We start from the raw sequence: 21658 nt of genomic DNA, 5'->3' as shown, positions 1-21658 counted from the left end.
GTCTCTATTAAAGGTAAATCCCTAGTTGAAGTTTCTTAAACCTAGGACTGTCATTCCCCTGGTACCGCGCTGCACTTAGTGGTTCTTTCTGCCAATCTCTACTTCACTGATAGACATATCAGTATAGTATAGGCATAGTTGTTGGCATATGACAGGTAGCCCCGCAAAATGTTTGTTTTGTTTCCGATCGATTTGGATTTTTATTTCTTTCGTTTTTGGGATGTCGGATCCAAAAGTCAATTTGACTCGTTATTGGGATTTCATATCCGTCCGAATTTTCATTCCTAAAAGATCCACAACATGATTGTGCCTATAATGTAACCCGCAACAGCCAAAAAAAACCCATCTGATTGGCCAGAGAACAGTCACATGTCTGATTTAGTTTTGTTTTGAACTAAATTCAGATGGATCCAAATTTTCGTTAAAGGAACATTTAGATATATTTGCATTTGAATTCTGAAATGCAGATGAATCTGAATGTCTGAATTCGTACAAATATACATTCAGAACTAAACTAAATTTCCATGTCTAGTTAGCATGAGGAAACAAAGAATCCCTGTGGCGAACCAGAAGATTGATACGTCTCGAAGTGTCAATTTCTGAAGATACTTCACTGGAGATTTCTCTTCAATGGAGAGACATTTAGCGGTGCGGCAGGAGAATAAGTATTTACTTTCTTGTTTACAGGCACATCTTTATTTTTGGCCTTTCAGTTTAGCGATAGGGTCACTTTTAGGTGTAACTGTAATCAGACTATGGGCATTTAAATATTGATGTATCAAGAAGCAGTAAATGAGTTTTAAAACAAGCAGTTTACTAATCTCTGCATCTACAGGCAGTGAGAAGCAATTATTTCCCCCCCAAAAAAATCAAGAGGAAGCACATAGAGCAGCTCAACCCATTCTGCTTTCTCTTGCTAACAGTGACTCATCAGCACCCTTCTGATCTCTAGTGTAAACATAGAGCAGGTACTCTGGGACGAGGAAGCAAGGATAAGCCGGGTGTACATGTTTCTATGTTTCAACCCACGGGCTGAATGAAAAAATTGAACAGATTACCATTACATTACAGCTTACGAGGATTGACAGACAAATCCCCCGATGTTTTCATACCTGAACAGCTCCAACTTTTTTGGAATTGGGTTTGTATACTGTATACTGTATGTGTGTAGCAGGTAAAATTCTATCACTAGGCTGTAGCTATGGGTAACTCTAATGATTTAGAGCAGGGGTGTCAGATCTAAACTTACTAAGGGCCACACCAAGGGTTGTGAATAAAATGAGGGACTGGACATAAAGAAGAAAAAAAATAAACCCTGCAGCTTGTTGCGGTACAAAGCTCAGGCCCACTAATCATTATACTGTATGACTGTTCTGGTGTCCTGTGTGTGACGGCATTTAATGGACAGGGACTGTTGACACTTGTAGTGCCCTTACACACAGGACATCAGGATTGTCATATATTGGGCAGGAACTACAATTCCCAGAAATAATGTACATTATACAGCAATGCAGAATACCACCAGCTTTAGAGGACTACAGATTCCAGCAACACATTATACACCAATGCAGAATACCGCCAGCTAGAGAGGACTACAAATCCCAGCAATACATGATACAACAATAAAGAATACCATTAGCTATAGAGGACTATAAAGCTTAGCAATATATTATACAGCAATGCAGAATTGCACCGGCTATAGAGGGTTACCAGCAATGCAATAGCAGATGTCAGAAGTAAATAAGACAGAGTGCAGAGGTCAGGAGCAAAAAATACAGAGTACAGGGATCAGGAGTAAATAATGCAAAATGCAGAGGCCAGGAGCAAATAATGCAATAATAAATAACGTGTTTTTTGTTATGTTATTGTCATTCTGTTGCTTCTTATCTTAAATCAATAAAAATATTTGAAAAGAAAAAAAAACAAAAAATAACGTGTTTTTTTTTGCTAGTGCACATGTCTAGTAAATAGAGCAGAGTACAGAGGTCAGGAGTAAATAATGCAGAGGTCAGGGGTGAATAATGTAGAGTACAGAGCTCAGGAGTAAATAAGGACAGGGTGCAGAGTTCAGGAGCAAATAAGGCAGATTAAAGAGGTCAGGAGCAAATAAGGCAGATTAAAGGGGTCAGGAGCAAAAAAGGCAGATTAAAGAGGTCAGGAGCAAAAAAGGCAGAGTACAGAGGTCAGGAGAAAATAAGGCAAAGTACAAAGGTCAGGAGTAAATAATGCAGAGTACAGAGGTCAGGAGTAAATAATGCAGAGTACAGAGGTCAGGAGTAAATAATGCAGAGTACAGAGGTCAGGAGTAAATAATGCAGAGTACAGAGGTCAGGAGTAAATAATGCAGAGTACAGAGGTCAGGAGTAAATAATGCAGAGTACAGAGGTCAGGAGTAAATAAGGCAGAGTGCAAAGGTTAGGAGCAAATAATGCAGAGTATAGAGGTCCGGAGCAAATAATTCAGAGTACAGAGGTCAGGCGTAAGTAATGCAAAGTACAGAGGTCAGGAGCAAATAATGCAGAGTACAGAGCTTAGGAATAAATAAGGCAGGGTGCAGAGATCAGGAACAAATAATACAGAGCACAGAGGTCAGGAACAAATAATACAGAGTACAGAGGTCAGGAGTAACATGCAGTGCAGAGGTCAAGAGTAAATAAGGCAGAGTGCAGAGGTCAGGAGCAATAATTGCAGATTATGCACACACATGCACTGTAGGCATCAGAAAACTGCCAGCTAGCACCCTTATGCAGCCTGCTGTCCCCCTGGTATTGCCCCCCTCCCTTCATGACTGCTTTTCCACCCCCCCACTTCCAGGCCACATATACCTGTCACCTGGGCTCACCAGATCCTCTGATCGCCGCTTCAAAAGGTGCTGGCGGGCAGAGTGTGGTGGCCGGTACAGACATCTGCCCAGCTAATGCATTGCTGGAGGGGGAGGCAACAACAGCTGTGGGCTGGCAATGCAATTGCTGACGGTGCTGGCTCAGTTCCGGGACTGCTTGTTCAGCTTCCTGTAGCTTCTGATGGTGGTCCTGGCTGTCCGGACGGCCAGCACCCCCAACTGTTCGCCTGGAGCAGCCGCACTGCCCCCCACAGGGTGTTTTGCCACTGATGCTGAATCCTCAAAGGGTGGCTGGCTGTATTGCCGGTCAAAGCAAGGCTAATAAAAAAAAATGACCCTGCTTGCCGGCGGGCCTAAGAAAATCTGTAGGCCTTGTATTTGACATATGTGATTTAGAATGTGACCACAGGAGAGTGATACCATCAGGCTCACATTAAACTCATAATGCACGTGAGCAACACATTGTTCTGTGCTTTCCTTTGCCTTATACAGATCCTGTTGTCTGCATTCTTGTTATACCCTGTGCTCAGATCACTGACAATCCTGTTACCTTTGCGCATATATATCCATAATTATTTACTAACTCTGAGCCAGACTAAATTGATTTAGTCCAAAGAAACACTAGAATCCAAGGAGAATACATTTTCAAAGCTTTTAGACACAGGCAGGGGCGTAACTAGAAATCACAGGGCCCCATAGCAAAAGTTTGTATGGGGCCCTATGATTTCTATTATGTAGCAAATAAGTTGCGCTCAGTCTAGTTGTGAATGGATGTGAAAGTGCTCTCTCAAAACCCAAAGGGGTTTTTTAACTAGTAGTTCGGTCATTCGGCTGTTAGTTGTCGGACAGTGTATTGTGACCTGTAAAGACAGAGTGTCACAGTCTAGCAAGGTTTGGGTTAGTATGGATCTCAGCTGTTGAGATTGTTAAATAGGATTAAGGGTTTGGTTCAGTTTGGCGGACCCCAATGCACTCAGTACCAAGGGGAACCGCTTAACATCATGTACCCCTATGTGTGACCTGTGTGTGGTGGTTTGACGTAATACACTACGCTAATAATGGTAGTACTAAGAAAGTAAGTTTGAGGAAGTGGCAGTCAATAGGTTGGAGTAGATCTGCATATGCTGGTGGACTGCTAGGACAACAGTTTTGCTACTGACTCAGTAATCAAGAGAGCAACGAAGATGTAAATGGAAGTGGATATAACAGGTGGGAGGATGAGGAAGTGGCAACAAATAGGTTAGAGCAGATCCGCATATGATGGCGGACTGCTAGGAGCAGTTGGTATCTTGCTAATCACAGTTCATCAAGTGAGCAATGCGGTTATGTTTGGGGGTGCAACAAACAGATGAGGTGTCAATGGTTATCTCTGATCACAGTTCAACAATTCAGCATAAGTAAAGGTGAAGTAGTTTCAACAGGTGGTTGATTACTTGTTAAGCCAAGCCTGAGTTCCTAATACAGCACAACCAGGTATTTGAGTGGAAATAACAGGTGGGAAGTTTCCCAGTTACTTGCGGTTTGCTTGAAGGTATGAGGCAAATGTGGATGGTACTTGGGGTGATCGATGCAACCTCAGTGTTGGTCCAATGGCTGGTCCTGGTGTGCAGTAATGAGTCACACTCTCCAGTTCAGCCTGTAACACACTGTCTCTTGCTCTGTCCTCTGAGCCACTCGCTCGACGTTCCAGAACGATAGAACGCCGAGTGAGTGGCTCAGCTGTGTTTTTGAGCAGGAGCCGCGGCCAAGGGGAGGAGTCGGCCGTGACGTCATGGACGGACGGCGCGCCTCGGACGCGGAGCTCTGATCCGGGTAGGTCTGTGACACAGAGCTAGTGTACAGTGATCTTGTTACAATGACTCACAGGCAGGGGGGTCAGCCGGGAGTTTCCTGTGGAGAAATGTTTCAAGTTATAGGACTCAGGTCTACTAAAAAGTCCATAAAAATGAAGAATTCCACCAATATGAGTCATGAAAATGCCCACACATATACATCATCACTGTCCCTCTACATTACCACAACAAATGCTAATCACTTACAAAGGTGGAAATGGGCTTTATGTCACCCATATAGTTTGGCCTTTACAACATGAACTGCAGTTGTTTTACATACTGTAAAGTGATTGTTGGGGACTGTTTTGGCTGGATAATATGTAGCAAAATATTGTCTCCGCCTCTCAACACTATGATGAAAACCGCATTAGTACACTTTCACCTTTTGAACAGTACATTTTTATTTTCTATTGAAATATTTTAGAGCTTTACACCTACCTGTCTGAGACATTGGAATCCCAAATCTGCAAGGCCAGGAATATTGTACCAGTTACAATGAGAACAGCACTTGCGGTTTTTACATACTGAATATTCCTGTAGGCATAATAGAAATAGGACATATTAAATAAACCTTTGAGGCAATTATAAACACAAAAATATCGTTACAATGCAGCTCTAGGCTACATGTTAATTTAGAGCCATGGTTCTCAACTGGTGGGTCATGACCCAAAAGTGGGTTGCAACCACATGTTCAGTGGGTCGCGGCATGAATTCCATTGCACTAGGTGAGATGTTCCTCAACCTCCTACATAGCGCAGCACTGTCAGTTCTTGTGCTGAGCAGCCAATCAAAATATGCTGCCTGGCGTCAAGTGTCAGCTTGAGGTGGGGTGGGGGTACAGCTCCCTCATGTGACTGGAGTGACATCACATTCTGGCTCCCGGCACATCTACAGGGAGTGCAAGGGAGCTGTACGAGCAATGCACATATGGAGAGACCTCCGTCACAGCACAGCAGCCCACACTGAACCCCTAAACTAGTTTCTAGGAGTGTTTATGTGTGTGTGTGAGATTTTGTCTGTGGTTGTGTGTCTCTGCCAGTGTATTAATTGCAAACTGCCACGTAATCGCACCTACTGTTCGTTCAGGTGCGGGAGGTGTATTGCGTTGCCTTTCATTTGAATGGCACTCCAAACACATCTCCTGCCCACAGTTTGATCCATTGCACTGGAACAATGCCGTGCGCTCCAGTTTTGTGCAACTTGGGTCGCGACTTAATGACCAAGAGCAAATGTGGGTCCTAAAGTTATGCAGGTTGAGAACCACTGATTTAGAGGACCATTTATAAAGCAGTGTTATCTCCTAACAATACTGCTGCCTTTCAGATTCTTAGAAATAGTCATTGTATTTATAACTGTTGTTAAAACTGCTTGAAGAGGGCACTTTGCAACTCTGCAATATTGCTACTTAGAAAGATTTAAAGGAGAATTATGGGGAGAGTGAAATACCCCCATAATTAGAGCCGATGTGTGACACTGCAGCTATTGATGGGGTGTCCCCTCAGCGGGGGCCGGAGGCAAACGCCAGGGGTTCCAGGTGTGAGGTCACCCCTTTGGCAACCATGAGGGGGAAAGCTCCCGGCTCCCCTAAGGCAAGTGATCCCATGCAGCGGCTCAGGTTAAACAGTTCAGGTTAGACAGTTACTATCTATATAATAACACACGTGCATCAATACACGAACAGAATATGCCATTTTAGACCCGAGATCCTGACTCCCAGAAGGGCCCACGAGAGGCGGCAGATCAATAGAGCACGCTCACATCAAATGGAGAGCAGAAAGGTCACGGGGCTCTCCCGGTAAGGGGGGATCCTTTGGATGACATGTGGCCACTAGGGCATCTGGGTGGAGAAGGAATGCGTCCAGTTAGAGCAGGGATGTAGAGGAAGCATGAGGGCCCGGCGGCGGAGGGTGTTAAGGGAGATGTCCTGTAAGATCTGCAGTGGGGCCCCATCGAACTCCATGGGCCTCTTTAACCATGCCTGGCATAGGATGTCTTCCTTCATGGTGTAGCGATGCAGACGGCAGACGACATCTTGGGGGAGGGAAGCATCCGTTGGTGGGGGGCCGACTGTGCGATGCACCCTGTCGATCACGATAGAGTCCCGTGCCGAGTCTGGACCGAGGAGTGAAGGTCCGACGCAGGGTCGCCTCCTGGAGCCCCCGGGTCCGTACAATCTGGTGGCTATTGCGATCCTCCAGGACCTCCATTTGCAATTGAAGAGATGCGACCTGAGGGGAAGGTCCCGGCTGGGCCCGCTCGAGGCGCTGGACCCGGGCATCAATCGCCGCACAGGACGCTGATACCGTGGACACCTCCACAGATACCGCCTGTACCTCCTGGCGTACTTTACGCAAGTCTCGCTGGAGTGCGGCCTCCACTCTCGTAACTAGGGCCGCAAAGTCCTCCTTCGTGGGCAGGTATTTCATGAGGGCCCGGAACTCCCGCGGGACATCCATTGGAGGGTTGCGAGATGGGTACTGGTCCACATCGGTGGAGTCCGAGTCATACATCCGGGGAGATCGTAAGCCCGAGTGCATCTCGCTGGGGGCAGGTGAGAGGGAGCGTTCCGTGCCTCGTGGTGAGGATGGCGGTACTGCCTTCAGTGCCATATTGGAGTGGTCTCGGCTGCAGATCCCGGTCCACGTGGAGGAGAAATACCGCTGCAAAGACGGGGTGCTGCGCTGCAATGGGGGTCCACCCTCCTTCCTGCACTTTGACATTGTCAGGTAGGTCTGAGTGGTGTGGTATAAGTAGGATTAGTTTGTCTGTAAGTCGGGTGTACCACGGAGCTCTCAAGCCTTGCGACTTACTGCGCCATGAGCAGGAAACGCCCCCGAAAACAACTTTTTCTGCTGTTTTGGATGCGGAGGTTCCGAATGCGAAATCCTACTATGAAAATGCAGAACAAGCAGCGGCTATGTCAGCCGCTGGCGCGTTCTGCACTTGCGCGCCGCCATCTTGGTATACACCAAGATGGCATGCCTGTATGTTTGGCCGCCGCCATCTTGGTGTATATCATTGTTTTTTTATTATTATATTTACTGTTGGGGGGCTTTGGTAAAATATCAGGGGTCTAAAACCCTGACATTTCCCTTTTGAAATTGAAAGTGAAATTGTGGACACAGAGTCCTTAATCTCTTTTTCTGCCGCCCCAGCACTGAACGAATGGAAAGCACTCAGTACAGTTTAACATGCTTGCTGTTACTGAAACCTAGCTTCAGGATTCTGACTCTGCCTCGCCTGCTGCCCTCTCCCAGGATGGCATCCACTGAACGCACTCACCCAGAGCCGGTGGATGTAGAGGAGGTGTAGTGGGTATCCTTCTATCCCCACAATGCACTTTTCAAGTTCTGCCCTTACCTCCCTCTCTATCCCTCTCCTCTTACGAAGCTCTATTTGACTATTTTCTCCAGTTTCTCTGAGGATTGCTGTAATATACCAGCCCCGTGGACTGGTGTCTAGCTTTCTTGATGACTTCTCTGTAGGATTGCCACATTTTCTTCAAGTGAAACCCGAACGATCTAGCACCGCAGTTTTCTTTTTTGTGCAATATAGAGGAGAGAGCGAGGAGAGGCAGCCAGGAGAAAGAGCAAGAAGAGACAGCCAGGGGAAGGAGTAAGGAGACTGGCTATAGAGGACTACAAATCCCAGCAATACATTATACAGCAATACAAAATAAAAATCAAGCGACATATGTGTTGTTCCGGGGTGGCTCCAGGGTCTCAGATGGCCTGTGCAGACTCTCCCCAGGGCTGTGCTGGCTCTCAGGTGGACTCTGCGGGCTCTCAGGTGGACTGTGTGGGCTGACAGGAGGCTGTGCAGGCTCTCAGGTGGGCTGTGCATGCTCTCAGATGGGCTATGTGGGCTTTCAGGTGGCTATGTGGGCCATGCAGACTTTCAGGAGTGCTGTGCGGTGTCTCACCCGAGGTCAGGAATACATAGAAGGAGATGCACGGGCTGGCACCTGTGAGCCGCGGACCTGCAGATCTCCTCTTCCGTCTTCCTGACACCTGTCAAAAAATATAAAGTGTCCGGGTGTCTTCTGGCCTGAAACCCGGACACAGGACTCAAAAAACAGACTGTCCGGGTGAATCCTGGACAGGTGGCAACCCTACTTCTCTGCCTAGCTACCCTACTTTTTCTCCTGCGAAATACCTACTATCATTCTTGGAGACATTGCTAATAACTAGTGATAGGCCGAACACTCTCCATGTTGCGTTCGAATACGAACTTTCGAACATGGGAAAAGTTTGTATTCGAACTCAAAGCAAGTCTATAGGGGTAGAACATTGAAGCCTTATATTCAATTTATTGGCCATAAAAGAGTATCGTGATCCGGGTACTGCCCTGGGGGACAGGAATCAATGAAACAAAAACTGTAAAAAAAATACCGTTTTTAACAGAGCAGTGATTTTAACATTGCTTAAAGGGTAACAATAAAAATTAAAAATTCCTTTAAATATCATGCCGATGGGGACAAGGGCCTCTTCCCCACAAGCCCCGGGGTGTTGGTTGTGGGGTTGCGGGCATGGGGCTTATTCACATCAGGGCACCCAGATGTGACCCCCGCCCCCCTTGTGATGAGGGGTACCCCTACCCATTCACTAAAGGGTTAAATAAAATGTTAAAAAACAGACTTTTAGACTTTTGGAAAAAAATCCTTTAATTAAAAAAAAATACAACAAAGGATTTTGACAAGTCTTTTATTGTTTAATTAAAAAAAATTGATTCACCAACGTAATCCAGGGTCAATCACGACATCCAGCGTATTCCACGACGACAACTCAACTAAATAAAAAATAAAACAAAAAAAAATAAATAGAAATAAAAATAGAAGAAGAAAAAAAAACGATGACCGCCGTCCCGTTCGCTCGCGACTCCAGCCGCAGAATGGCATTTTGACAGATGCTGGCAAAACATAAACAATTCGGGGGAAGCTAGCGGTGACAGCTGGATCCGCCCAACTGTGTACAGTTTTACATCATCTGACAGGTGAGCCATGTGTGGGCAAAGTCATCATGACTTTGCCCAATCATGGCTCTTACAGAGTTCTTTTTTGCCAGGTGCAGTCAGGTGCAAGCATTTAGCCTATTAGGGCTTCACAAGACGCATTGCCTTGTGGGTCATTCAGCGGTTGAACAGACCGCCGAATGCTCTTATAGTTTGTGTGTTCTGTGAACTAGCAATGTTCGAGTCGAACTCACGTTTGACTTGAATATCCAGCCCCTCCCTACTAATAACATTAACACCCCAGCGGCTACAACTCAAATTCTCAACCTGACCTCTTCTTTTGACCTAGCACAATGAATACACACTCCTACTCACTCTGATGTGAACATTCTAGATCTTGTGTTCTTCTCATCTATGCCCTCCCTGCAAACTCTCCATCACCCCTTTTCCCCTCTCAGACCACAACCTTATCAGCTTCAGGCTCACCCTGAGACCCTGTTCAGCCCACTTGAGACCCCACACACTGCCCACTTGAGATCCTGCAGATCCCACATAAGACACCGCACATACCAGAGACCCCACACAACCCACAGCCCACTTGACACCCTTCGGAGCCCACCTGAGACCCGCACATACCATAGACCCGGCAGAGCCCCTGATACCCTGCAGAGCCCACTGGAGACCCCACGCAGCCCACCTGAGATCCTGCACAGCCCACCTGAGAGTAACCCTGCAGAGCCCACCATGGACTCTCCCTGTGCCGCCTGGGTCATTATGGCGATAGTTCCACCACTGAAAGCTGCCCTCCTAAAATATAATTTCTCCCTCCGTGCTGTCAAACAGACTTATTTTGTCACTCTCATTAACACACACTCATCCAGACCTCGTCAACTTTTTTCTACTTTTAACTCTCTATGTCCCCCACCGCCACCGCCCACTGACTCATTCACTGCCCAGGACATTGCCATTCATTTAAAAACAAAATAGATGCAATCCAGGATGAAATTTCCACTGTCCAGTCACCCTCCTCTATTAATGTACCAGACCCACCAGCAAACTTGGTACTTTCCTCTTTTGACCCTGTCACCACAGAGGAGGTTACAAAGCATTTCTCCTACACCCACCTCACCACTTTCCCCCTGAACCCTGTTCCCTCACTACTACTTTGGTCACACTCTTGCTCTATCCTGCACTCTCTTACTTACATTTTCAATCTTTCCCTCTCTACTGGCATGCACTGGTCACCCCAATACCCAAAAATCCTTCACTGAACACAACCAACCATAACAATCTCAAACCAATCTCCTTACTCCCATTCCCCTCCAAACTCCTAGAATGACTAATCTACAACCGCCTGAGTCACCACCTCAACGATAACAATCTCCTCGACCCATTACGGTCCATCTTTTGCCCCCAACACTCCACTGAAACCGCCCCACTAAAACTCACTAACGACTTACTAGCTGCTAAAAACAATGGCCACCACTCCTTACTCTTGTTAATAGACCTTTCAGATGCTTTTAACAGTTGTCCACCTACTGCTCCTCAAAAAACGTCACTCGCTTGGCCTACAAGACTCTGCTTTCTCATGGTCTTCCTCCTACCTATCTAAGCGCTCCTTTAGTGTCACCAGCAAATCTACCACTTCCTCTCCTCTTCCCCTTTCTATTAGAGGTTCCCCAAGGCTCTGTCCTTGGACCCCTTTTCTTCTCTATCTACACCTCCCTTGGTCAGTTGATCACCTCACATGGCTTCTGATACCATCTCTATGCTGATGACACTCAAATATATCTCTCCACTCCACAACTCACCTTTTCAGTGTCCTTACGTATCACTAACTTACTAACTGACATATCAGTCTGGATGTCACAATACTTCTTAAAGCTCAATCTTTCAAAAACTGAGCTCATGATATGCCCCCCACCGCGCACCCTCCCCCAACTTTTAGATCAGGATTGCTAACACAACCATCCATCTCACCCCCATGCCATAGTTCTAGGCGTCATCTTAGACCTCAACTTTCTGCCCCACATCCAATCACTATCCAAATCCTGCCGCCTTCACCTTCGCAACACCTCCAAAATATGCCCCTTCCTCACCAATTAAACCACAAAGCTACTGATCATCTCAACTCACTTGTTATCTCTTAGCTTGACTACTGCAACTCCCTCCTCATTGGCCTACCTCTACACAGGCTATCCCCCCTTCAGTCTATCATAAATGCAGCTGCTAGACTCATCCACCAACCGCTCAGTGTCTGCAACCCCCCTCTGCCAATCCCTAAGCTGGCTTCCTATCGCCCAAAGGATAAAATTAAAAATATTAACAACCACTTACAAAGCCATCCACAACTCCGCCCCTGGCTACATCTCCAACTCCACCTCCCAAGGCCTCCTACTTTCTAGCAACCTCGTCAACTCCTCCCATGCTCGCCTCCAGGACCTCTCTAGAGTGTCTCCCATTCTTTGGAACTCCTTACCCCAACCTATCCATCTATCTCCTACACTCACTGTCTTTAGGCAATCCCTAAAGACTCCTCTTTTCAGGAAAGCCTATCCCACCTCAACCTAACCACTGAACTATCTCCGTCTCAAACAATTCATCCCAACACAGCTGCCTCCTCATGTATTACTTGCCCCTCTCTCTTGGATTGTAAGCTCTCATGGGCACGGCCCTCCTTACCATCTTGTCTTGAATTGTATTGTAATGTCTTCCCTATATTGTAAAGCGCTGTGCAAACTGCTGGCGCTATATAAATCCTGTATAATAATAATAATATTACAGAGGTTTCCCATTCATTCATAAACTAGAAATTTTATATATTTACTATCAACAAGTTATGAATGGGTAGAGTCCTCAATACTGAGCTGCTTCTACCCATTTAGAAATTAATGAATGAACAGGAAGTGATGTAAAGCACTTCTTGTTCATTCATAACTGGAGACACATAATACTATTTGTCCCCAGTTGTTTACAAACATTGGAGTGATCAGCAATCACTCCAGTGTTTGTTCTACACACAGAGGATCGGTAAATATTACATATATTTACTGATCCTCCTTGTGACGATAATGGGGCTCTGAGTCTGAATATTAAAAAATAGAATTCTTTTGTCTCCCAGTCAGAGCAAATACAGGCCTTCGTTTAGTCATTTGCCAGGTCCTTCCACATTCCACAGAACAGAGATCTGCTAGCTGGCTGTGATCTTTTATTGCCCCAGCCTTAGTGAAAGTCCAAAATATCTCTCTAAGCCTTCTATGGCTGTCCCTAATTAAAGGCATGGATCCAAGCACTCATCTATTACCAGTGGACAAGTTAATATAAACAAGCAGGTCCGGTACATTCACAAGAAAGTCATAAAACCTGAGTTACAAAATCAGCTACATTTCATAATATGGAATTCGGTAGGGATAGTGAAAAATAAAGGTTTATCCTCCTCCCTGCTTTCCCTCCCCAGCCCTGCCCTAGGGGCCGGCTTTGGGACACCCTCCAAAAGGGGCTTATAACATATTCTGTCTAGGCGACTAGAAGGGGTTCTTGGAACATGAAGGAACTAAAAGAAGTCTTAACATCGCAGAAGAGTTCCCCTTTAATCTCTGGACATTATCTGCTGAAAATTTGCTTGTAAAAGAGCCCTGCAGACTTCTCATTTACTTATTGAACTCTGTCAGAACTCCTAATTCCAGGACTGTTGAGTATTCTCCTTTTTATTCACTTTTATTTTGCTGGTGTATATATATTTTGTCTCTTTTTATTAATATCTTTTTCTGTATATTTCCTGCACAGTTTCTTTTATAAAAGGACGATCTTAAAAATCGTTAAGGTTATTTCTACACTCTAAATACGAACTTAAAGTATCCTTGCCTCTGTGAAGAGTGCTACTGTATAATGAATCCTGTCATATTCCTGTCTGAGAGGACAGCGGTATCACAGGCATTGTTTAAGTGTTTAAATTGTCGCAGCATTTGCTGGGCACGGTCTGTGTTTCTGTTACTAAAAAAAATACATGGTGGCAGTGAACGTTTGTGGGTAAAGGGTTAACTGCGGCGTTAACCAATCCTGGTGACGATCGCTCTCAGTCTGCTGGCCTGAGATTGTGTCCTGCGAGCTGGGAAATCTCTGTGCAGGTTGAGTGGTATCGCCACGTCCTTGTGACGCTCAGTTCAGACTTGTGTATAGTCACGTGGGATTGACGTACAGTGGGTCCGGGCCGGGCGTATGTCACACTCCCGCTCTCCATTCTGATCGGCTTGGCCACGCACAGATCACAGAGCCGCTCAGCCAGGATCTGACAGCCGACGGCTCTCCTCTCCCCTCTCGCTTGGCCATCCTGAATGTCATGAGCTTATAGCAGAAGCGTGAAAGCCACAGACGTAAGGCTTACTGACGTGGCCAGCTGCAATCGGTTGTGTTCCGCCGTAAGGCTTACGTCGGTGGCAGCAAAAGGGTTAATAAAGTGATCTTTTGCAAAACACAGTGAGCACTATGTTCTTTATTCTGTTGTATTTTTGAGTGATCACAACATAATTAATGCTGTGCTGAGAGGACACTGTTGGAGGGTGCTCTAACAGTAAAAATTAGGTGTCTTGTTATCTGGTGGTGGAAGCTCTACTTGCAAATCCATTGTACATAATCCTGTTTTTCATGTCTGTTGGGGAGATAATTACATACATCAGTGTCTCTTAAGAAGGACTCATGCCCCGAAAACGCATTCAGCCAGTGGAGGCTTTGATGACGGAGTAACCAGCATGTCTCTGCCGGTCTTATCTCACCGTCCAACAGCCTTGCAGATAGAGTCATTCTGTGACTCCTTTAGCCAGATGCTGCCTGCACCTCACCTGTGTGAGTAGGTTTTTACTAATTCTTTTATTTGTTTACAGTAACGGGTAATGCACAGGAGAAGGCGCTCTCTTGGTTTTCGTTTACAGATGATGTGTGAGAAGATGCACTACTGGGCCGGACTGGCTATAGGGCAAACCGGGCACTTGCCCGGTGGGCCGGGCCAGGCCGAACACAATCAACTTGATTGTGTTCGGGCCGTCTGCTATGCTTGATGGCCGGCTCTGTGTGGTAGACACTAGAGGGCGCTGGTGGGGGAGGCCAGAAAAACACCTCCTCCCCCAGCATTCTCTACTCTTTGCTCTTTTCGGAGCTTGCTGGTGCTGTTTCTGCAGCCTGCACTGTCCCGGTAACTGCCGAGATATTAACATAATTTTTTTATTGTTTTTTTCCCCTTTTATTAGCACTTTTTTTTATTTATCTTGTCGTTTACTTTTTTATTTCTTATAATTTTTGATCTTATTATTGTTTATGTTTTATAATTATTTTCTCATTTATTTCTTAGTATTTTTTACTTTTTTAATCATAGATTCTGCACAGCCCATCAAAGAGTCTCAGGTGTGCTGTGCAATACCCTTTGGTGAGCTCTGCAGGATCTGTGGGGGGCTTTGCTTGGTCTCAAGGGGGCTTTGCAGGATCTGTGGTGAGCTCTGCGAGGTCTATGGCGGGCAGAGCCAACTACAGATCCTGCACAGCCCCCTGAGACTGCAGGGTCTCGGGGCTGTGCAGGATCTGTAAAAATCATCAACCATGTCACAGGGGGGATTTGCAGGATCTGTGTTGCATTAGAGTGTAAGCTCCTCTGTACAGAGACTGATGTGAGACTGATGTGACTTCTCTGTACAGCACTGCAGTATATGTTAGCAAGCTTCCTATATTGTAGCAATGCTTGTGTGTCAGCTGTAGCCCTCCAGTACTTACTAGTGGCCGGCCCTGCCCCTCGATTGCGCTTCTGTGTTTGGCTCCGTCCCCTGTTGTGAGGGGTGGGGCCTGTTGGTGGTCACGTTATTGGGCTGCTCAGTCTAAAATGCCCGGGCCTATTTTTAGTCCCAGTCCGGCCCTGACCGGTATCATTTCTATATATGCTGGATCCCGTGTCAAGATCGTTAGATGCTGGTGTGATCTGTGTTGTTAGAAAGCACTTTATATAGATCGTACGGACTAATGCGGCTGAATAAAAGAAGTCACTCGATTTCCCCATCCACTCTATAGAGCATCAATGGAGCAATCTTCTTTTAGTTTCTTTTATTGTATCAATCGTCATGATACCTAATTGCAACATTGGACTTTTGTTATTTAACAGTGCGCATAATAAGAATAATTTCATATATTTTGAAATTATTGACACCTAGTATTTTGCACAGAAACTAATCATTATGAGAGATTTCACTGGCGGTCCAGTTTTTTTTATCTTAACACACTAAGGGTTCAAAAAGTCTTACTGTACTGCATTTAATACGGAGAACATACAAGGTTACATTATTATAACGAGTCATATGCCACTAAAGTGACAATATACAGACACAGTATACTGCAAAATACTCAATAATAGATGCATAGATGTAAATGTCATTTTGTTCTTACCTGTAAGCCACCTTTATCTTAGACATCATGGAATAACCCTTCAAAGTAATCACTACTAAATACGATCTCTCACACACCACCAGGATTTCTATTTCATAGACTTCTGTCCTTGTTGCAGGTCATCACTTGTATGATCTGTCTCCTACATTTCCTCATACCTCTACTTATTCTATGTGCTCAGGTTAGAGCACTCCCCTTTCACTCTCTTTAATAGTTCACATACCTCTACAAGTCAATTGCTTCTTAAAATTGTTATAGGCTCTGTCAACTATGACACAATGCAAATGTGCCATCCCAATATTACAATGTATTAGGGTGATACGTGACTGTAGATTAACCATCCTATTATCTGCAAATTATTTAATTTACATAGGAATCATTCATTAGCTTTTCCTATGTTACAGCGAATGGTGACCTATCAATTAGATAAGTATTAAAACATTGAGCTCAGTAATGGTGCACTAGACACAGTGCATCATTAATGTACAGGTCATAAATGGAGGAGAAGGTGAAGGGCTTAATGTACAAGCAGGGACTGACAACACATGGGGCCCCCGGGCAATATGTGATTATGGGGCACCCTTGTGCTCCACCCATATACAAGCCCCACCCATCCACAAGCCCCACCCACGTATACATTCTTGTGTTACAGAAATTTTTTCTCCATGCTATTTTCATAACAGCAGGTCTATTCACTAAAAGGTAAATTGCAGGAGAATTTCAAAAGCTAGACCAATATAGACAATTTGGAAAGTGAGATAAATGGAAGAATTTTACTGGTTTGCCTATTTTGACCTATGTTTTTGCAGAGGTCAATCCAGAGTGCAGAGGGAAGTAACGCACACTGTTCAGAGGTCAGTAGTAAGTAACACACAGCATGCAGAGGTCAGGAGTAAGTAACACAAAGGAGGGTGCAGAGGTCAGGAGCAAGTAACGCACAGCAGGCAGAGCTCAGGAGTAAGGAATGCACAGAGTCAGAGGGGCGGAGTAAGTAACACACAGAGTGCAGAGGTCAGGAGTAAGCAACCTACAGAGTGCAGAGGTCAGGAGTACGTAATGCACAGAATGCATAGGTCAGAAGGAAGTAATGTACAGAGTCAGAGGTCAGGAGTAAGTAACACACAGCATGACGAGGTCAGGAGTAAGTAACACAAAGGAGGGTACAGAGGTCAGGAGCAAGTAGCACACAGCAGGCAGAGCTCAGGAGTAAGGAATGCACAGAGTCAGAGGCCAGGAGTAAGTAACACATAGAGTGCAGAGGTCAGAAGGAAGTAATGCACAGAGTCAGAGGTCAGGAGTAAGTAACGCACAGAGTGCAAAGGGTCAGGAGTACGTAATGCACAGGATCAGAGGTCAGGAGTAAGTAACGCACAGAAAGCAGAGGTCAGAAGGAAGTAATGCACAGAGTGTAGAGGTCAGGAGTAAGCAACACACAGAGTGCAGAGGTCAGAAGGAAGTAATGCACAGAGTCAGAGGTCAGGAGTAAGTAACGCACAGAGAGCAAAGGGTCAGGAGTACGTAATGCACAGAATCAGAGGTCAGGAGTAAGTAACACACAGTGCAGGGGTCAGAAGTAAGTAATGTAGAGGGCGCCGAGGTCAAAGGGAAGTAACGCACAGAGTGCAGAGGTCAGGAGTAAGTAACAGAGTGCAGGGGTCAGAAGGAACTAACACACAGAGTGCAGAAGCCAGGAGTAAGTAATGCACAGAGTGCAGAGGTCAGAAGAAAGTAACACACATAGTGCAGAGGTCAGGAGTAAGAAACGCACAGAGTGCAGAGGTCAGAAGTAAGTAACACACAGAGTGCAGAGGTCAGGAATAAGTAACGCACAGAGTGTAAAGGTCAGAAGGAAGTAACACACAGTGTGCAGAAGCCAGGAGTAAGTAATGCACAGAGTGCAGAGGTCCGCGGGAAGTAATGCACATAGTGCAGAGGTCAGAGGGAAGTAATGCACATAGTGCAGAGGTCAGACATTTATAAAAAAAAATCATATTGAAATGATGAGAGAGTTAGAGAAAACATTAATACAAACCGTCACAGCCAAGTCCTCTGAGTGAAAAGTAATATCCACTGAGAAAGAGACATTTCAACAATGTCTGTATCATAGGCATTGAGAACAACCGTCCAGACTAGTGGACTTCGGTCGGCGCCATATTAAACTGCCAGGCATCCAGAATGTATGCCATTTGCTCTGAAGGAGAAGATGGTTTATCTCTAGAAATGCGTCCGCAAGGCTTATTTTATTGCCTCCGACAGTTTAACCACTTGTTGTCTGGAGCAATTTCTTACTATTTGCGCACACATAATACAATCTGAATTTTTGGCTACAAAACAGTTTCAGACCCCCAACAATGATATGTTTCTGAAAGCAGAGGCCCTGTAGAATAAAAAAAATGCTAGTTGCAAATCTTTGCGCAAAAGTTTATCAAACAAGTATTTTAGGATAAAATATGCTAAAATTTAATTTAGTGCACATAAACAGAATGAAATACTCAATATTTTGGTATAATATAAAAGACGGGGTCACACCAGGTAAATAGATACCAAACAGGTCATGCCTTAAAATTGCATGCGCCCATGAACCCGCAATATATATATATGTGCGTGTATACAATGTGTATTTGTTATACATACTGTTATAAAGTTAATATTCCTATTGCTTTGTTGAAAATATTTATTTTAGAAAATTTCTTAAAGAGTTTCTAAAGCCCAAACTTCTTTTTTAAGTTCTAGGTTCAGGAAGTGTTTGCTCGCTCACTTCCCGATCATCTCCCTGCAGTGAGCGGTGACTGTCAGTCATCTCCCCGCAAGGATTCCCCCCCTCCGCACTCCAATCCTCCAGTGCTGACTGGAGGATTGGAGAGGAACGGACGGGGGCGGGCACAGCTGGCTCTGCCTCTAGATAGGGAGAGCCCGCTGTCAATCAGCCAGCTGGGTGGATCTCAACAGTATTGGCGCTCTCAGTATATAGCGATCAATAGCTTGCTATATACTGAGCTTTGGGTCATGGGAGGATGTAAGTACATGTCCTCCCGTGACCCTAAAGAGAACGATGGGATAAAAAGGTTACCCCATAGTTCTCTATTAATCACCAATGTAAGAGAGCAATTTCCAACTGAAATCCAATGTAAGGAGTCACTTTTACGCTAATCACCAAGGTAAGAGGGCAATTTCCCATTGAAATCAAATTCAAGGGGTCATGTCTACACTGACCACCAGTATAAGGGGGCAAATTCTTACACACATCCAATATAAGAGGGTCACTTCTACAATAATCACTGATGTAAAGGAACTTTTCCCCACTGACCACCAATCTGTGGGGGACATTTTTCCAATGGCCGCCAATATATGGGGTCATTTTCGACTGCAACTAGTGTAAGGGGACATTATTATTTTCACAGCTTGTGTTTTTGATCTGGCCATTATTATTTGTTTGATTTGCAATCCGTTCTCAGTGTCAAATACTCTAGTTTTCCATTTTTTAGCGTATAATGCTGCTGAAACGAATATATATATATATATATATATTAGGGATGCATCGATACCAGTATCGGTATCGGTGTCAATACTGGCCATTTTCACGAGTACTCATGTAAATGCGCCGATACCAACACTTTACAGTTGTAAACACGAGTGGCTGCCTGAGGTTTCACGCTTGCTGGAGACCTCAGGCACCCTGCTGGGAACCTCGTGACGTCTGTCTTTTACAGTGCTGGTCCAGCTGCACATTTCCTACTCCTCCTTTCTGCTGCCTGCACCCACGCGAGAAGCCATGGGGAGACCCAGGACAGCCCTGATAAGACCCCCACCCACCCGCACAGCCATGAGCAGGCCTGCACGCAGCCATGGTGAGACCGCACAGCCCTTGTGAGACCCACATGCAACCCTTGTGAGACCTGCACGCAGCCCTGGTGACACTGCACAGCACTAGTGAGATCTGAACACAGCCCTGGTGAGACCCATACGCAGCCCTGGTGACACTGCACAGCCCTAGTGAGACTCATGCACAGCCCAGGTGAGACTGCACAGCCCTAATGGGGCCCATGCACAGCCTTGGTGAGACCGCACACAGCCCTGGTGAGACTGCACATAGCTCTGGAGAGACCCTGCACATCCTCCTGAGACCCTGCACAGCCCTTGTCAGACCCTGTACAGCCTCCTTAGACACTGCACAGCCCTGGGGAGCAAAACTCAGAGTATTTAGTTTGATATTATTCTGCATTGCTGTATAATGGGTTGCTGGGATTTGTAGTCCTGTATTGTGCATAGAATAGGAGTAGTGAAGCATCTGAATATTACATCAGTTCCGCCCACGTCCCGATTTTGACAGGCGCCACACCATCTTGTGCAATAACCGCAGCCATGTTCGGATGCTGGTAACTGTGACGGACTGCACCGTCACTGTGCTAGTTGGAGGGGGCTGCAGACTGGCCTCTTACCCAGCGATTATGGCCCAGCAAGAGAACAGGAGATTTTGGGGCTAAATGTACATTTTATATGCAGACAGTGACTGTTGCCCTCTGGGAAATATATGTTTTAAAATGGTGGAGGACAAGGACTTGGCCACATGGTTTGTCTATTTAAAATGGAGACTTAATTAAGTTAAGTCAGTTGTATAGAAGTTGCATAGCTCCCCCCCCTCACCTGTTATCTGATGCTCACCCTATTGTACTGTGACTGTGTATGTAAATGTCTGATTCCCTGTGTAAGCTGTTATCTGTGTTTGTCATGAGGGGGAAGGGAGGGGAGGGGTTGTAGCCCTCCCAGTGTCTCAAAAGTGAATGTCCTTTGTTTAATAAAGGAGTTGCTCTTTCTATGTTGAACCTTCAACATGAGTTTTGCCTCGTGATTGGGGGTTAGGGGCTGGTTACTGCGAATCTGCTGGCTGAGAGAGGGGTTTGGCGGGCAGGAGACGCTCTTTGGCGGAGGTACCCAGTCGGGGTACACGGGGTCCGTCACAGTAACCACACCCACTTTTGTGATGACCCGACCCATATTTAGATGCTGGTAACCACACCCACCTTTGGGATGACCCGACCCATATTTAGATGCAGGTAAACACACCCACTTTTGGGATGACCCGACCCATATTTGGATGCTGGTAACCACACCCACTTTTGTCTTGCCCCACCTATCCAACCACTCATCCGTTCATCCGTTCATTTTCTGAAACCTTTAAAGACAACAAGGGTGTAAGAAAAGCCCAGTATGTACCCAGATGGTTGCGCGTAATACCGTATTTAGAACTATTAGAAAAACATACATTAGTGCACAGGCACCTGCGGCTTCTGCGCAACGTAATGCGCGCACGTACCAACAAGGTAGCGCACATGAAGTTGCACAGGACATGCACTAATAGACAGGCCTATATAAATGAGCTTGCGAGTGCACAAGTTACTAGAAGATCTTCAGCTTATTGCTGTGACCTGCACCTGACCAGGCTTGCCTCCCGACTATTCCTTCTGTATGCTGTCTGCCACAGTGACCTCAGCCTGTGTATTGGATTTTGCTCCCTGCCTTTCTCTTGTTCCACGCTGATCCGCTGTTTTTTTACCTTGGCTTGTGACCCCAACACTTATCCTGGTTCCTGATTCTGTATTTCCTTGCCCGG

At 45.6% G+C, this 21658-nt stretch overlaps 1 protein-coding gene across 1 annotated transcript in view; it reads right to left on the bottom strand.

Moving 5' to 3' along the window:
• LOC108790140 (galactose-3-O-sulfotransferase 2-like) overlaps positions 1 to 5790 on the bottom strand; it is a 10941-nt gene extending 5151 nt beyond the window's left edge. Inside the window, exons 1-2 of the mRNA XM_018560353.1 lie at positions 5750 to 5790; positions 5113 to 5208 (exon numbers count right to left, since the gene is read on the bottom strand). Of these exons, the coding sequence (XP_018415855.1) occupies positions 5113 to 5208; positions 5750 to 5790 (137 nt within the window). The remainder of the gene's footprint in view (positions 1 to 5112; positions 5209 to 5749) is intronic.
• Between the last annotated feature and the right edge of the window lie 15868 nt (positions 5791 to 21658).

This window comes from Nanorana parkeri, unplaced genomic scaffold (genome assembly GCF_000935625.1).
Source record: "Nanorana parkeri isolate BGI_ZX_2015 unplaced genomic scaffold, ASM93562v1 scaffold452, whole genome shotgun sequence".
In the NCBI taxonomy this organism is placed as follows: domain Eukaryota; kingdom Metazoa; phylum Chordata; class Amphibia; order Anura; family Dicroglossidae; genus Nanorana; species Nanorana parkeri.
This window is presented reverse-complemented; position numbering and strand designations above follow the sequence as displayed.